Raw genomic sequence first — 17,504 nt, 5'->3', positions numbered from 1 at the left:
GTAACAAATGATCATTATCTTACAATTATTTACACCTTTTTTATAGGTTTAGAATGAAAAAAGACAAATCTGGAAATAAAATTTATACGTGGGAAGATTTAAACATGCCTGCAATAAAAAACACGTTTTTAGTCATGTTCTTGGTGTCATACGATACAGTTCACACTTGACAAAAAGTCAACAGTTTTGCATGTTTTATCAACTTCATAGCCTAATATTTCTGCATATATGTTTTGTATCATACGAAACGAAATAAAATTATGCAGTTATTTATTTTTGGCTACTACTTTCATGTCCTTGCGTTGTTTCACAAAATATAGGTTTCTTTGTCAAGGTGGAAGATTTCAGTTCTGTAGCTAAATTATTATTTGAAGTGCCGCAAATGCCTAATTTTATCAGCAAACTGAACAAGTTTGCAGGATATTGTCTATTCTAGGGCTCTAGGCCAGGCTTGGACAACTAGATAATCTTAGTTTTCTAATTCATTGAATTAGAGCAAAATGCGGATAATTCTAATTCTAATCTAATTTGTGAATTGCTTGTGTGCTCTAATTCTAGTTCTAATCTAATTCGGATTTTACCCAAAAATGCTTCTTTGTCCAGCGTCATTTTTATTCTCTTAATCAAAACAAAGAATTTGAACTCAAACTCTTTGGTTGGATCGTAATTTTTACAGTCTGAAAAGCATTTTCTATGCTGAAAGGCATCAAAATTAGCTCACATATATTTACCATTAACTTTCTTATTAAAATAATTTGCGATTTACTGAAATTGAATGTGAATATTCAAATGTAATTGCAGTTTCAATTCTATTTCCAATTCGATTTTTTTAAGAATTTGGTAATTTTAATTCTAATCTAATTAAGCTAAAAAATCTAGTTTTTTAAGTCTAGGCTATATGTTTAATTACCTTTGTAAAGCAACATGTGGCCACCTTTCAAAAATGACCCCAGAGTAATATTAAGATAACATTTATGAAAGTACACCTATTGCAACACAATATAACATGTAAAAAACATGTGCGGTGAAAATTCTATGTTTATGCACTGGCCATACAATGCGATTTCGATTACTATACAGAAGATATATTTCCGAATTAAAAACGACTAAGAAAAGGCGTAGATGAAAAGACCAAGTTCCAGGTTAAAAAACAGCAGTACTGCAGAAAACTGCAATATTTCCTCATGAAAATGCCTGTTTCAACGTTTTCCAAAACTAGCTGGCCTTAAATATTGTAATTATGTTTCATTTACAATTTAAAGTTAGCAAATGCTGGCGCTGGTCTATAGAATCTTACCACATTTATTTTCACACTAACGAAACCAGTTGTTAAAGTTGAAGTTGCAAGAAAGGCATAAATATTTAAGAGTAAATATAATAATACTAGTTGACCCACCCAAACGATTACTTTCGCCCTAACCTAAATATTGATAGCAATATAAACCCCCGGACGAAAATGTGGTAGGATTATAGACCAGCGCCCAAATGCTTTGTGGTTTTACCCTAAACCCTGTTTTAAGTACAAATTTAAAGTTGTTATAATATGTCTTAATGTTTAAGGACTTCTCGCCAGCAGTATTTAAAGACATTACAAATATAAACTAACTAGACGAAATACCCGGCGTTGTTACGTTTGTCAATTGAGAATAACTCCCAAACGTAAAACTTTAGGTTGCAGCAGCAATTGCTTAGACTTGCTTGATAGCGTCATATTTAAGCAAATACGTAATCCCGGTGCTAAACTGCGTCAAACGTGAGAAAAATCCTCATTAAAAAAACAAATGCTTACTGTTAACTGGTGCAATAAAGCCTTTTTCGCGAACTCTGCTAAGTGTTGCGTGGGTAAACACATTGTAAGAAGTCATTAGGCTTTGGCCTCAATCACTATCGCTAACAAACGGCTTTAAAAAATTCTTCGTGAATTTGCGAACTCTACTTAAATTTTACCCGGTAACAGGCTTCAATAAGTTCCTAAACATAATAGTCTTAGTCGGAAACATTAAAATTTTAGTTTACTAAGGAAATATACTTACTTTTATTTCCCCGCAGGAAATTGCGCTTGAAAAAAAGTTTTGCGCGGATACGTTAAATTTGGACTATCTTTTACTTAAACTCTGCCTAACACAAAAACTTCTAGATATACCTATATTAAATTAACTAACGCTGGGGCCTGGGATACGTGCTTAAACACAATCTTGGTAAGTGACCAATCACAGTTGTAACATTTTGTAAATCGCATTGAGTGTGACGTAACATTGTGATGCAAACCATTATAAATTGAAAGTGAGCTTTTACAACAGTATTCCATCAGTGAGGTTTGAACAAACGACCTCTGGTTCACGAAACCAGTTCTCTACCACTGAGCTAAAGCGGGGCAACCTCAAACTGCTCGAATTTCATATTATAACCATCACCGATTGGGCAAACATCTTGCCACACACTTACATCTCACAAACTTTCTCTTTTATTATGTAGATTATTTACATAATTTAAAGTGGCTCAAAACAAATAACTAGCTTCACAAAAGATTCTACAAAAAATAAAGCGCGAAAACACAGAGCTAAAAATAACGGATAACTTTTTTTTATCCTTTTGATTAGGCTGAAACAACAAAAAAAAAAGACGGACGAGAATAAAAAATAGCACCTATCTAGAAGCGACAGGTTGGGCTAAAGGCAAGTCAACTTGACTTTATGAATAACTAGATTTTCAGAATTTAGTACAGATATACAGTACAGATATACTCAGAGTGTCTTATAGACTTGATCATAAAAATAAACATAGAAAACGTCGGTACTGTCTTTGCATACTTACAACGGTATATGACAAACCGCGCACATAACAGTAAACAATTCAACTAATCATTGTCAACACCAGTTCCAAACAAGAGAGTTACAGGGTCGTTTTGTACGGAAATTAAAAGTTTTGAAGAAATGCAAAACGTAATTTCTTCCGAAAACAACAACGGATTACTTGATCGCGGGAAAAAATACACAATATTCGTAGTTTAGTACTTAACCACGCACTCACGTTTTCCCAGTATAGACACGTAACAGGACACAAATAAAACAAGTGGTACAGCGTTTCCGTGGCCATTTTGCAAAAAGTACATTGGTTAGATTCGATTTTACCAAACGAATAAAGGGAGTCATTTGTAACAATTGCGCCCAAGTTGAACTTTATCTGAAAGCTTCTTAGTTTGTGTTCGATTGTTGAATTGTAGAGGTTGCGGTAAATTTTCTCCCATGGCAGACTTGCACTCCCGCAATTTAAGGTCCAGTGCCATTTTAATTGAGCTTTTGGAGGAAAGAGAATTGTTGTTTGTATTTTTTCGTAAACCGATTTGGTGGAGTTATACTGCTGGATAAATAATTTTAATGTTTGGGTTCTATACGATCGGAACGTTGTTGCGCTACCCGAATCCCATTCTTCTGGGAGACTCGATATTAATTTTATAAATGGGACAAAATCTGTGTTGTTAGGTGTAAAGTTAAATTTATTTACTAATGTGTCATATTGTAGATACTCGCCGTTTCTATTCAATAAATCCTGGTGAAAAATTATATTGGAATCTATAAGTGATGGCATAAAAAAAACATTTGAGCGGAATTTTACTTTTTTGTTTAGCCAAAGCGGACGGCTGTTTGACTTTGGATCTATAATTTCCAAGAGTTGTTTGCACGCCGTTATTGCGCAACGTAATGTTCGCATAGGAAGTATACGCCGTGTGATTGCATTGTTTGTTCCTGTGTTCCCATTAAGAAGCGCTTCTAATCTGTTACCTTGGATAAAGGGGCAACAACGGATTACCATTGTGAGATATTTATCTGACACACGCAACGCCTCTAGTGGTGGAAACCATCCAATCGGTTATTGAGTTATCCTAATGGAGCAATATAATATTTATATATTATATAAAGGAAAACGAGTCTTGCAGAAGTAATATGCTACAACGAACACAAGTGGTTGACATGTGTTGTTTTAAAAATAGTGATTTTTTTAAACCAATGGCCTGCTAGCCGAATACGACCCGTCAGTGAAAATTATCCGGCCCGCGAGCTGTTTTTCCTGATATTTTAAACTATGTTTACCTTACGAAAAAAATCGTAAAACCCTTTTAGTATATTTGCGTTTTGAAAGAGGTTTCGCAGACCATAGGCGATGTGTGCATGCAAGCTATATCTAAGTGGAAATTTTTCATAGCATGGAACTCTATAAATTAAAACAAATTAAACTTCGTTTTTTATGATAAACATCAACAAGTGGTAATGAATATAGGCGTCTTTCATTTTATGTGTGTCCAATGTGTCAGGTCTCTTTAATCAAAAGATTTTACCAATTTTCATCAAACGTACGCATTTTGTTTACGATTAGCGCGTCGCCAGCTTTCTTCAATAATTTGACAGTCCAAATGCATGAAACATTAGGTTTGTCTCTGATGAGGAGTAACTACATTAAAATGCCTGAAAGCCATGCGTTTTTATAGCAAAATTGGTTTAGTGGAATTTTATTACGGCCCCCTCGATCAAAAAATATTTGACAAATTACAAGTTAACGTGCCTGAAATATCCTAAAACAACTTTTGAATTCCGTGCAGTAAAGTGAATGTTTCGTTGACCACGGAGTATCCTTTGCTTCCTCAAAATTTTCGTGCTTATAAGCTTGTGGTGTACTATAAAAGGTATAAAAAATGTACCTTGCAATTTTAAATGTACCTTGCAATTGCTTTTCTGCTGCTCAATAAACGTAAGAGGATTTTGGCTCTCATTACAAATTTTCGTAATTTTAAGTCGCTAAAAAGGTTCAGAACCACCATCATATAGTGTGTTATTTAGAGCGAGGTATGAAACAGTGACAACATGATGCCTATAGGCTTATATTAGAGTCGGTAATAAGGATTATTACATTCGCAATTTGTTAATAAACTTTCAAGTTTAACGCTCTGCCTACACGGCACATTCATGTGCAAGACTACACGTTACACCTAATATTTCATTGAATTTCTTGCGCTGTTGTTTGTATATTAAGTTACTATTTATGCTAGATTTATTCAAAAAGAAATAAATAAAAATTCTAATCACTGGGTACGTCGCAATATCAACAAACATTTACAGGTGCTTCCAATGCCGTACATTCATTGCACTTTATTTTAAGTTGTTGTGGAATAGAATTTTTAAATTGGCTCAGTTTGGAAAGGCCTATAAGTACCACATCCTGAGAGCCATTCGAACTACATTTTTTGCCAAAGAAATTTTGTTTCGCGCTTTTCTTCGTTATATAGTATGTTCTACATTATTGCATGGCAGTGTTTTGGCAATCAAGGCGCCGGTTATTTCACCGTAAAATCAAAATCCTCAATCCGCCACTGTTTTCGTATAGTAGTTTTACGTAGTAGGCCTTTAATAGTTTTGAAAAGAGTAGTTTAGGCCGCGACAAAAAGTTTGCCTACCACTGCCTAGTCTTTGGTTGGTTCAAATTTTGTTGAAGACAAATGAAAGTCCCAATGCTTTAAAACTATTTATCAACTGTTGTTCTGATGGTATTTATATTTACTTCACTAATGGACATCAAATAATATAATCCATAAAACGTTTAAAGAGGTTGTTTTTTACGTAAGTTTGGAACTGAACCCAAGATGTAGTGCCGACTTGTGGTGTTAATTTGTATCATGTTCAACCGCACCTGCTAAGCGTGTGGCTTGCGCAAAGCTCCTTTTGCTATTTTACTTTATTATTGGATAAAATATTTTTGTCAAACTATCTAATGATAGTTGCCAATATTGCACCATCTTCTGAAACAGATTAATGATTTACTAACATGTTTTTATCACTGACTTGCGTATTTACTAGGTAAACAAGGTAAACAGGTTGCCTAATCAGAGTGAATTGCGCCTTTAGACACGATGTAGTGGTGCGAAATATGCGGTGGCATGTCGCAAGTTTGGCCGAGAATTTTCAGCAAACTTACCAACAGCGATTTAACAGTGAAATTGAAAAAAAAGTTTCTCGACTGACACGGGTATAAATTCGGATACAAGCTCCGAAAACCCCTATATAGAAATGGATGTAGTGGGTTAATTAGATATTTCTCTACAAACCGGAGAATAGACAACAGGTGGTAAAGGCAGACGGATTTAAAACTTAAGGTTTTTTTAAAGCTTTACTAAACTAAGATTATTTTCGTTTAACTCGTAAAAGTTATTTCCGTCAAAATTGAAAAGCAAAACAAAAGCAATTAAAACTATATTTATTGTTTGATATATTCTAAACGCATTTGCCGAAAATTACGATTGTTTTGTGTATCACATAAGTGTTAGATAAGTTCGCAGTGAAGTGTTATCATTGGGAACTTTTGGTTTAACTTTTTTTGGGTTTAACTTTTAGGCAATAAGTGTAGGCGATTTTACGCGCACGCGGCGAAGATTTTCTGACCTAGAACTATTAAAATACGTTTGGTTGGTCAATTATGCAACGTTTCTAAAAAATTGATATTTGTACAATTAACAAAATGCTCTTTTAAACGCGATGTATTTGTTAAATTTGTTTCGCCATCGCGGCGGAGCACCTGCACTTGGCGAGAGAAGCGAGAGCAATATATTTGGGGTATATTTCTCCTAAATTGCTTTTTTTACTCCAGGCATACGACCGAATTAAGAACAACATTAATGTCGAAATAAAATACAGTTTGGAATAGGATCTAAGTTAGACTAAACCAATTGTCGGTATAACTTCTAAATCGAAATAAAACCTAGATGGTCAAAATAAGGCCTGTATTACAACCTTTTATCCAACCCCACTCCTAACTTTATTACTAACTTCCCTAACCCTTATAAGGGGCAAACAATACAGGGCCAAAACAGCGGCATCGTACAAACTATAGGGCGCCAAAACATCGACAACAAAACGGCCGATGCCAGACAAGTGTCCATCAATCGTCCCATATACCCTCGTCCTACAATTTTAAGGGTTATTTTACCAATTTTAGACGATATAATACCTTATTCTGTCGTAGTTTTCACTCCAAATTTCTTTATAATGTCGGTGGTGTTAATACTATGGTATTATAGATTTTTCTGATTTAGATACCGGTAATATGTTGCTTTGCAGGTCTTATTGTCTGTTCCCCTTGAAAGTGCAGTGGAATCAATGAGCTAGTTCTAATGAACAAAATAAAAAATATATGTTTTATATATTAAATTATTTTTTCCTTTTGCTCGCGGCGCGCAGCTTTCCATGGCGCACCAGTGCACTGTTTAAGAAGCGCTGCCCTAGCCACTCAAGTCAACTATTTTATTTATGCATTTCCTAAAGAGTCGTTGATTTATTATTTTTAGAACCATAACGTGCAACTTGGATGAACTCGAGTGTGTAAAACTGCCTAAAAATAAATTACTATTACCTAAAGTTTTATAGCAAAAAGTAAATAGATATATTATTGTGTTTTCAGAATAGTTAATAATAAAATCTTCATAAAATTTATCAAGGCTACTTGACATATTATGATAAAAATGGCAAAAGTTGATGGTCCACCAATAATGACCGTGAGCCAAGGAATAGCTAACGAATCTTTTACAAGTGACGAACGATCAATTGTTGCAGCTCAGTCACTAGCAAATGGGTAAGAGCAAAGTTCCTTTTCGTTATATTTTTTTAACTTTGAGAAATAAATTGAAAACCATGAAAAGAGTTTTACAATTCTTCCTATTTTAATATTACGCATAACAGAACTGATGGGGGGGTTATTATCAGGGCTTAGTGTTTATTTTATTTTCCTTAACTTGTTTCTGCAAGCAAAAAGAGATATGGGCCGAAAATTTCCCTATTTAACTTATGGGTTAGATGCGAAAGAGGTTCAAATACGGCGAGGTATTTGGGGAATGATCGAAACTTATATTGGATCAATAGAATTTACGTAGATAATGCGTACGGCATGTTATTAAATTTTGACCAGCTAACATGTTTAAAAATAAATTATAATCATTCTTTTAAAAAGGTTTAACGCCAGGTATATACGCTGCAATCGCTACATGCTCCATAGTGCATCCTTAACTTGTTTATGCAAGCAAAAACATACATGGGCCGAAAAAAATTAATTTTAGAATTATTTTCGTAAAAATTTTTCACTTAACCAAAGTATTCTTTAAATTTATTTTCATTTTTGCCGCCTCAAAACAAAAATCCCATTCCAAAAGACAGGGACAAAAAGGCACTTGCCGCCTAAAAAATATTTACCTCCGTGAAAACTTGCGAGTTTTTTTACTTATTGTCTAATTTAGCCGACACATAGTTAACGAACGCCATATAAATGTAGCTTCTCGCAATGCTTCCCTGCGTTCTACGATGGGTGAAACTTTAGTGCTTGGCCTTGCCTCTTCATGTATTACCGCGACAATAGATTCAAATTTGACGAGGTATTTGGGGATTGTTCGAAAAGATATTTGATAAATAGAATTTATGTAGAATAGATAATGCGTACGGCCGTATTATTAAATTTTGGATAGCTAACATGCTTTAAAAGCAAATAATAAAATCATTCTCTTAAGATGGCACTTTTGCCGATGAATTACTAAGACGAGCCACTGCGCACAATGAAAGTCGCACCGCGGGTGAATAAAGCGCAGCAGGCGCCCAGTCGCTTCGCGAGTTGAACAAAGCAAGCGAATATGACCTAATTCTGTATTACATTTTTTTATCGCTAGATGGGAGTCGATAGCTACAGAGAGCTAAAACGATTACGTCACAATATTTTAGGTTTTTTGTCCCCCCAACGAAGGCCCCTAGGGGCGCAGACTCATAAACTTCTTATGCACACATACATACCTACATACCAACCTACGTCTTGTCTGAAAATTTAGAATTCTACGATGTATACTTTTGCTATAAAGCTTCGGACAAAAATCGGTCTGAAACATTTAACGGCAAAAACAAGATATGTCCCGAAAATAAATTTTCGGCCCATATATTACAGTTTTGGGGGCCTGGCCATGTGCCTCGTTTTCTCCTAGACCTGACTCGTTCATAAGTTTGTAATCCGTTTAGGGACGTAGTCTTGCTGACTCACTCCTACGTTATTCATGCTCACTAAAACCAATATTTGCTCAGTTCAGATTTTGAGGTAATGATGATTATAGGATTAAGAGTATTATAAAAAAGCAATCCTGTACAATAAAAAGTTTTATTTATAGTGTATTTGGCGTAGCGTTTTTTATAAATATAAGACTCACACAAGACTTTACCAACGTTTGCAGTAATATAATGTAAAGTTTGTAGGCCTGCAAAAGACAACTACGGCAACGCGGAAAGAAAAAACAACACACGAAAAAAAGCAAACTTCAAAACATATAGGGCACCGTTTATAAATAATTTTTACAGCAACGGGAAACCAGGAAAGAAAATTAGATAATAGGATCATAAATAAAATATCATACGGTAACAGTGTACCTATAATTCAGGGATTCCCAACCTTTTTACTAAATAAACAACAGATAAACAAAATCTAAAGTTGTGAATCCGGGGTTTTGTGAAAAACACAGAAGCTACTCGCGTACCACTTGAAAAACCTTCGCGTACCACAGGTTGGGAATCCCTGCTATAATTGGGCACCATACAATTATTGCTACAATATAAATCCAAGCACACATTTGCAAGCAATAACATTCATTTAACCCAGTGTCAAATGTATAACATCATTTAAAAAAAATCCCCCGTCACTGTTGCGTAACAAAAACTAGATTACTTGTTCGTTGCGCAACACTAACAGCAACTTATACGTGACCTATTGAACTTATGACGTTTTTCGACTTTTGTTTAATTTTGCAGTCATTTTCTTCTAAAGGCCTCGAATCTACTATTAGTGCACTAGAAATCGTTCTTGGCCTTCCCATGTTTCGCAGTAGCTTTTCAGGGATAGCCAAGTTGCCCATTTTTGTTTCAGTTAACTTAAACTATACTGTTCCAATTTGTAGCAGAATTCAAGAGCACGCATTTAAAAAAATTGTTTTTAGATATAGCAATCTACTGGTTATGATGGCAGATGAAAATTTACTTCCGCCAGAGTCTGACCTATCAACTAGAAAAGAAGCTCAAAGTGGATTTGGTCACTCTAATAGGCTGAACCAACCTGGACTAAAACTTCAATTTAAAAATATAAATTTTAGCATTAAAGAGAAACAAATCCTAAATGATGTCAGTGGCACTGCACAGCCAGGAAAAGTTATGGCTATTATGGGCCCAAGTGGTAAGAAAATTATTCAGTCATTTTAGTAGTAATATAGAATCCTACTACAATTATTAAATCAAGCCACAGTATTTGGGTTGAACCCAAATAATGTTCGTTGTGGTAGGATTGTAGAAGAGCGCTTAAAAGGAATCAATAGTAATTAGATTTTGACAATTTTTTTATAATATCAAACTACATTGTACCTAAGTAACCCAAACACAACTGCTAATTATCATGCTTGCATAGGATTACTAAACAAACAGAGTTATAATTTTTGTTTAGGAAAAAAATATTACAGCAACGTATATTTATTATAGTTGTATATTATAATACTAATTGAAATTGGAAGCATCTTAAAATACACCAAATGTATTAACATTGCATATGGCTGTTATAAAAAATGTATTATGTTTATTTGTTTCTCTTATGTTTATATAATGAAGATTTGAAAATATATTGTTATATATTAACTGTGCAATAAAAAATAATCAAGAATGTATCTATTTATATATAAATTGTTTTGCAAATAGGTTCTGGAAAAACAACACTTCTTAACATTTTGGGTGGTAGAGTAAAGTGCTCTTGTAATGCTACAATTGGCGGCCAGCCTTTAAACAAAAAAGCAAGAAGAAAAATCAGCTATGTACTACAGCAAGACATTTTCTTTCCAAATCTAACATTGGAAGAAACGTTAATGGTATGTATTTAAATAAATCGCCAATATACTGATAATTACTTGTTCATAAATCTTAAAAAAACTTTGCAATTTAAGGACTTTACGGTTTCAGGACTTTGGATGCATTTTTTGCCTAACCGTTGATCGCAATACTGCGCCCTATGTGTTTTTAGGTTCTAAGATTTGATTATCTGTGAAATTACTAGCACTGCATTTGGTTTTATATTTTTTTACATGAATACTAGTCCTACATGAAAAATCACTGGTCTGTTGTTATTACTGTCTGTGCATGTAACTTAAGCTGGTTCATTGTAATGTGTTTCATTGTATTTGGATCTTAAGTTTGGCTGTTAGGTGACAAACATGCACTGATGAGAAAAGACCCTTATCTAATGGTTAAACTTTATGAAATTTAAACTTTTCAGACAATAGAATAACTCATATTAGTGGTCCATAATATCTTAATTGTCAGTAGTTTATTTTTGATAAATGAAACAAATTGTTTAAATGAAAATCTGCTATAATTTTGTTTTATCCTTTTATAATTTTAGTTCTCTGCCCAACTGCGATTGCCAGAAAAAATGCAGACAAATACGAAGAAAGAAATTGTCAATGATTTAATCGAACAACTGGACATGGAAAAGTGTCGGCATACCAGTAAGAATTTTTCCCTTATTTTTTTCTTCATAAGCAACTTGTAAAATTTGCACTGGCTGGTTGGGCGGATGCTACCCCGCTCAGACTAAATAACAGTCCACAAAAAAAAATGTTTACACCCTGTCTGCTTATTCAATAACTTGTCCAGTAGGTCTAAAAACAACAAATTATTTTTGCTTAAGGGCACTCAGCAATCAGGCGAATGGGTGTCAATCAGTGTTGAATGTTGAGATGTTTTTTTTTTTTAGTAAAATACTTGATTACATTTACCCTGTGTTCAGATTCTGCAGATGTAAGAAAACCTTGTCAATGTGTGCTTAAATGTACTAAAAAACTTACTGGTGAAAATGTAAATGCTTAGTCATTACCTGTTTTTTGACAGTTATTGGAAACAACCTTAATCGTGGATTATCGGGTGGAGAAAAAAAGCGTGCTAACATCGCCAATGAACTACTTACTGACCCAGCTGTTCTGCTACTTGACGTAAGTGCCTGCACACAGAAATATGTTGCTACAGATGTTGACATACAATAAGCATGTTTACATATATCTTAGTCAATTCTTGTCAAAAAACTTGAGAAAAAACCTCTGTTATGAAATGTCTGTTTAGTGTAAATTTTGATGCTTGATAAAAGTATTTGGTAATCAAGTTTGTATGTAATGTAATGTGAATAAAATGGTTAAGCCTTTGGTGTTATCTTCACATTTAAAAGGCAAAATTCAAGAAGTGCCAAGTAAATTAGATATACTAAGGTGGCGAAACTTTAATTGTTGATTGTTTCAAGGTATGCACGGTGCCGTAATCTTTTTTTAAGCTGAAAAGATTCCCTCAAAATATATAGATACTAGAATTACAAATAAGATTCATTTAAAAACAAAAAGTTTGTAAAACAATGGGCAGCCAAATGATTTACAATGGCGGGCCATAGGTTTCCCCCACTTGGTTAAGGTACGATATTGATTTTGAACTTTAACCGGAACTTAAATTCAAAAAGAAAATTCATTCTAACAGGATGTGAACTGGAACTTTAACCGAAACCGGAACTGAGCCTAATTCTGAAAAAAAAAAACTTAACCTGAAGCAGGAAAGTCATCTGTTTAACTGCCTTTAATTTCTAAAAAAATCAGTGAATAAATTTAATCTACCTATGTTGAAAGTTTAAACACATTCTTAATTATTTTTGTTGTAGGGGCAAAATCCACTAATCTTTATAAAAATTACAATGGTAATAATATCATGCATAAACACAACAACTTGTTTGTAGGAACCAACATCTGGTCTTGACAGTAGCACGGCCTACTCCTTAACTGTTGCATTGAAGAATTACGCAGTCCACAGCGGAAAAACTGTTGTGATGACAATTCACCAACCTTCAATACAGGTGTGTCAAAACCCCAGTAAAAATAGAAATAAAAATTTGTTAAATTGCTTACTTTTTGCACCACACAGATGTTTATTCAATTCGACACCATCCTGTTGCTTAGCACTGGTCGAATAGCGTATTACGGTTCACCACAAGATGTACTCCCTTTCTTCAGTCAACTGGGATACAACTGTGACGTCACTCGATACAACCCCGCCGACTTTATACGCAAGTTATTTTTTTAAACAAATAGTAACAATCTGTTTTATTTAATTTTTATAAAGTGCACTGAACTTCTTCTGTGAGGGCTTGTCAATCAAATGAAATTGATCCAATCTTTGAACCCTTTTTTAATTTTAGGTATGCTTGGATAATTTATGCTAACTGACAAATAGTTAGGGTTATAAAAATGTTTTTAACTGAAAGCGCTTGTCTGATTTAAACATAATAATTTCCGTGTTCGCTAGAAGATAAATAAGCCAAACCTCTTGATTACGACAAGTCCAGAAGTTAAATCGGAAGCATGTGAATATGTTGATGTGGTTACGTTTTTTGGTGTGCGTTCGATTTTCTACTTTGCTAACGTTGGTATTTGTTAATACATTGCCACATTGGTAATCCATCTCTTGGGTTTACTCAAAACTAAATGATGTTAAAACTTTGGAGCACAATGGTTGGAGGTTGTAGTAAGACGTGGTAAGAATATCAAAGCCCATACAATTACAGAAGTAGGTATCATTTTTTCAAACATGTTGAAAAAAAATAAAGAGTAATTCAAAATGTTCAAAAAGATACCTACTTCTCTATGGACTTTGATATTCTAGCGATGTTGACAACTTTCGCGGCTTTTTTGTGTGTGTTCTTTCATTTTCTCTTAAACCGTTACACCCCAAATTACCCTTTGAAACACGTTTACTCTTTTAGACCTATCCCATTTCACTATGTCAATGTTTACCGACTATTTGCGTTCTATGGAAAATGCTGACCATGCGGTTTTACTCCTGTTTTATGACTAAGCTAAACTTTGTATTCATTAAGTTCAATTTTTATACAACGCTCTATGCGTACCTGGATACATTCAAGATATATACGATTGGTGCTCTATTTTTTTTTGCAGTTGATATAGTTAAATCTGGCGAAGAAACCGCAAACAAGTTAGTGAGCGCTTCCAATCAAAGACGACTTACTCTTGATGATTGCCCCATCATGGAATCCACTGTTCGAATCCACGAAACAAAATTGTCAGGGGAAGGTGATAACTATTGAAACCAATAAATCCATCTTTAAATTTTTTTAAGCTGTTAAATTAACCTTTTATAAAAAGAAACATAAGCTTTTCGAAGTTGTAATAATGTCACGAAACCTTTGGTACAAACTAACTGCGACTTAAATGAATTGTATATATTAAGTTAAATAAAATAGGGTTTACAGTTTTATAGGATTACGCTGTTTTCCTGAGGTTTGTAGTCAGTTGTAAACTTTTTTTATAAATTAACTTAATTTTAGATGACGTGATTGTTATTCGAGAAAACTCGGTGGTCCAGGACGACGACCTGAACGAAAACAAACTAGAAAATAATACACAAGAAAAAGAAAATGCAAAAAATGACATGGAACGGCCGAATAATGGTTTGTAGTTACTTTTTAGTGTACCAGTACCTCTGTTATTAATATGCAAATAACCAAATCAAAATCAAGATTTAAATACATTAATAAAGGGCAGAGACTTTTTTGTCAATAAGCCCCAGTAATCCAATAGTGCTACTGCTAACTATCCAAAGTTTGATCGAATAGCTATATAACGATTTAGGCTTTCTTGCTGGATTATTTTTAATTTGGCCAGGTGACTTAACAAAACTGAATCCCGTCCTGACCCTAAGTCGAGTCTCTATAAACGAGAGCAACGATCGACGATGGCCCACGTCAGCACTCAAGCAGATATCAGTTCTCACAATTCGAAGTTTTATAGAGGGAAAGTAAGTTGAGATAGGTCATTGAACATTTAAAATCGTTGCATAGAGTTTTACTTAAGAGCGAAACGGAACATGCGTTTGCGTTACGATAGAAAGTTGCTGGTTCACAACATTACATTAGAAAAGTTTAAAACGTCAAAGCATTACCATAAGCTTTTAAAAGAAAATTTTGTTTTCGTGGTTTATATTTTGGTTATAATAATGTACAAAGATCCTTTTTGTTAATCATATACGAAGATTTATCAACGCATTAATTTTTTTTTAATTTGATATTAACTACCCAAATGTTATGTATTTTTAGTTTTAAGTTTTAAAATTCTATTTCAAGGCTGTGTTTTAAGGTTTGGAGAGCTCTAATTTTCTTTTTAGGCACCGATACTTATCCAATCTCAAGTTCATTAAAACGATTGGCGTGGCACTCATATGTGGTTTAATATGGTTCCAGTCTGGTCGTGGTGAGTTCCCGGAAACCGTTGTTACAGATATTACCGGTGTACTTTTCTTCGTCAACGTATTCAACTCTTTCAACTCGATGTTTGACGTCATTTTATTGTGTAAGTAGCTTTCTGGTACCAGACTTCAGCAAACAATTTTATTTTATTTAAAATTAAACAATTTTTTTTTATATGCAATTCTATTAAATTCTTATCCCGCAGTTCCCGCCGAGCGCGAAGTGATCAATAAAGAGCGACAAAGCGGATCTTACAGACTTTCTTCGTATTATTTGGCCAAGACATTTAGCGAGGCCCCGCTCGCCATTGTCCTGCCAAGCATATCCACCTTCATCGTTTACTGGATGGCAGGGTTGAACGGTTTTAACGAGGCCTGGGCATTCTTCGGAACTTGGCTTGTGATGATTCTTGTAACCTTTACGGCTCAGTCGCTGGGTAATATTAGATAAAAACTTATGGGTAATATTTATGGAAAAAATACGAAGTATATGGACCAAATATTCCAACACTGTGGTAATAACAATTACTAGCGATTCGCCTTACAATTGCTGTTTACGCTAATTTTCTATGTTGTTTTATGAAAAATCTGTTTTTTAATAATTAATATTTTCCAAAACAACTTACCGTGATATGTAATCTACTGTCAGCCAAAGCTTTATCTGAAACATAATTCTAGTTTTGCTGTAGTGCTTCAATAAACTACCCCGAAAAGGTTTACTAAATGTGCTTTAGTTCTATGTTATTGTGCAAAATGTGCAAAGTTTTTTTTTTTTTTAATTTAGGCATGTTTGTGAGCACAGCAACGATGGATTTCGATCACGGACTTGTACTTGCAATTTTTCTAATGATAACCTTCATGATGGTTGGTGGGTTTTACGTGAAAAACATCCCGTCGTGGTTAAGTTGGTTCGCGTACTTGTCTCCGATATACTTCTCCCATTCTCTCTTGCTCTATCTCGAGTTCAACTCGGACACGCGTGTTCTGTAAGTGTGTTAAACGCTAATGATTGCTTATTTAAATTGATGGTTCTTAGCCTGTTTGATTTCGGAACCCTTGAAAGAAAAGCGGCTCGACACGTTACCACATAGAAAAATTAACATCCACTATGACTATGATACCGTATTTGTCCGCTACCAGTTTACACACGAGTAACGACTAATCCTTAAAAGGGCTGGGCGTCTTTTGATTTGGGGACCCTAGCAAATAAGGCATTTTGCTCCTTAGAGCAGCTGCAATGTAAATTATTTTTTTCTTTTTGTTGTGTGTAAACCAGGGCTGCGGAGTCGGTTAAAAATAACCCGAGTCCAACTCCGGTAAAAAAATAAACCCGAGTCCGACTCCGGTAAAAAAATAAACCCGAGTCCGACTCCGGTTAAATGTGCGATTTCGTCGAGTCCCGAGTCCGGCCCTGACGCTAAAGCCTGTATTCCGCCAATTTACGTAACTAATATAACGTGGATATTCAGCAATACACTTTTAGAGGTGTCGTATAATTCATTCACTCACAATACATGGTTGAAAAATACAATTCGCAGTTTGCGGCCCTATCAGTTTTAAAAGTTGGTACTGCGCATGTCGGACTCGGGACTCAGGTAGTCGTCTTTCTCGAGTCCCGAGTCCGACTCCAGCAAAACAAACCTACTCCTCGAGTCAGTCCCGAGTCCGACTCCGCAGCCTTGGTGTAAACCAACGCCGTGTCTGAACACTAGTATGTATAAACATATTGTGGTTAGTGCTTTTATTTTATTTTTGTAAAATCAGATGCGGCAACACAACGACGGCGTACCAATCCTGTTTGGAAGCTAACGCGACGGGCTACGTTAGCTACACGGATATACTGGTTGCGAATGGCGCTGTAGACCCTGTTTGGCTTTGTCTCGTTGCCATGGTAGCCATGCTGTTGGTGTACCGTGTCATTGGCTATATCATGCTTCGTCTTTTTCATAAACCCGGCGTGAAGTAAGCAATTAAGCATCTTCTCGGTTTGCTTTTATACTTCAGCACATTTGTGAGCAAGTGTCTAGCGGGGTCTGAAGCTCAATGGCTGCCTTATTGCAAGATGTTGATAACTAGCTTACTTTTACTGTTCTTCTTTCATTGCTTCTGTTTTTTGTTAATTAAAAGTATTCATTCCGTGCGCGGTGCAATTTTTTCATTTATGGT

The 17,504-nt window shown here is 34.8% G+C and overlaps 1 protein-coding gene across 1 annotated transcript; it reads left to right on the top strand.

Moving 5' to 3' along the window:
• The first annotated feature begins 9,896 nt into the window (after positions 1-9,896).
• Positions 9,897-17,478, top strand: LOC146148524 (uncharacterized). The gene is made up of 13 exons (XM_083388385.1): positions 9,897-10,236; positions 10,749-10,915; positions 11,446-11,551; positions 11,934-12,034; positions 12,817-12,933; positions 13,002-13,143; positions 14,033-14,167; positions 14,422-14,544; positions 14,759-14,891; positions 15,258-15,442; positions 15,545-15,775; positions 16,123-16,324; positions 17,103-17,478. The coding sequence occupies exons 1-13, from the start codon at positions 10,023-10,025 to the stop codon at positions 17,302-17,304; spliced, it is 2,058 nt and encodes a 685-aa protein (XP_083244511.1). The 5' UTR covers positions 9,897-10,022; the 3' UTR covers positions 17,305-17,478.
• Positions 17,479-17,504: the final 26 nt, after the last annotated feature.

This window comes from Ascidiella aspersa, chromosome 4 (assembly GCF_963924565.1).
Source record: "Ascidiella aspersa chromosome 4, kaAscAspe10.2, whole genome shotgun sequence".
Classification (NCBI taxonomy): domain Eukaryota; kingdom Metazoa; phylum Chordata; class Ascidiacea; order Phlebobranchia; family Ascidiidae; genus Ascidiella; species Ascidiella aspersa.
This window is presented reverse-complemented; position numbering and strand designations above follow the sequence as displayed.

Coding starts and splice junctions, on each gene's coding strand:
- LOC146148524 (XM_083388385.1), top strand. CDS start 10,023: ATGATGGCAGATGAAAATTTACTTCCGCCAGAGTCTGACCTATCAACT. Junction 10,237..10,748: donor GGCTATTATGGGCCCAAGTG/GTAAGAAAATTA, acceptor TTTTGCAAATAG/GTTCTGGAAAAACAACACTT. Junction 14,168..14,421: donor AACAAAATTGTCAGGGGAAG/GTGATAACTATT, acceptor ACTTAATTTTAG/ATGACGTGATTGTTATTCGA.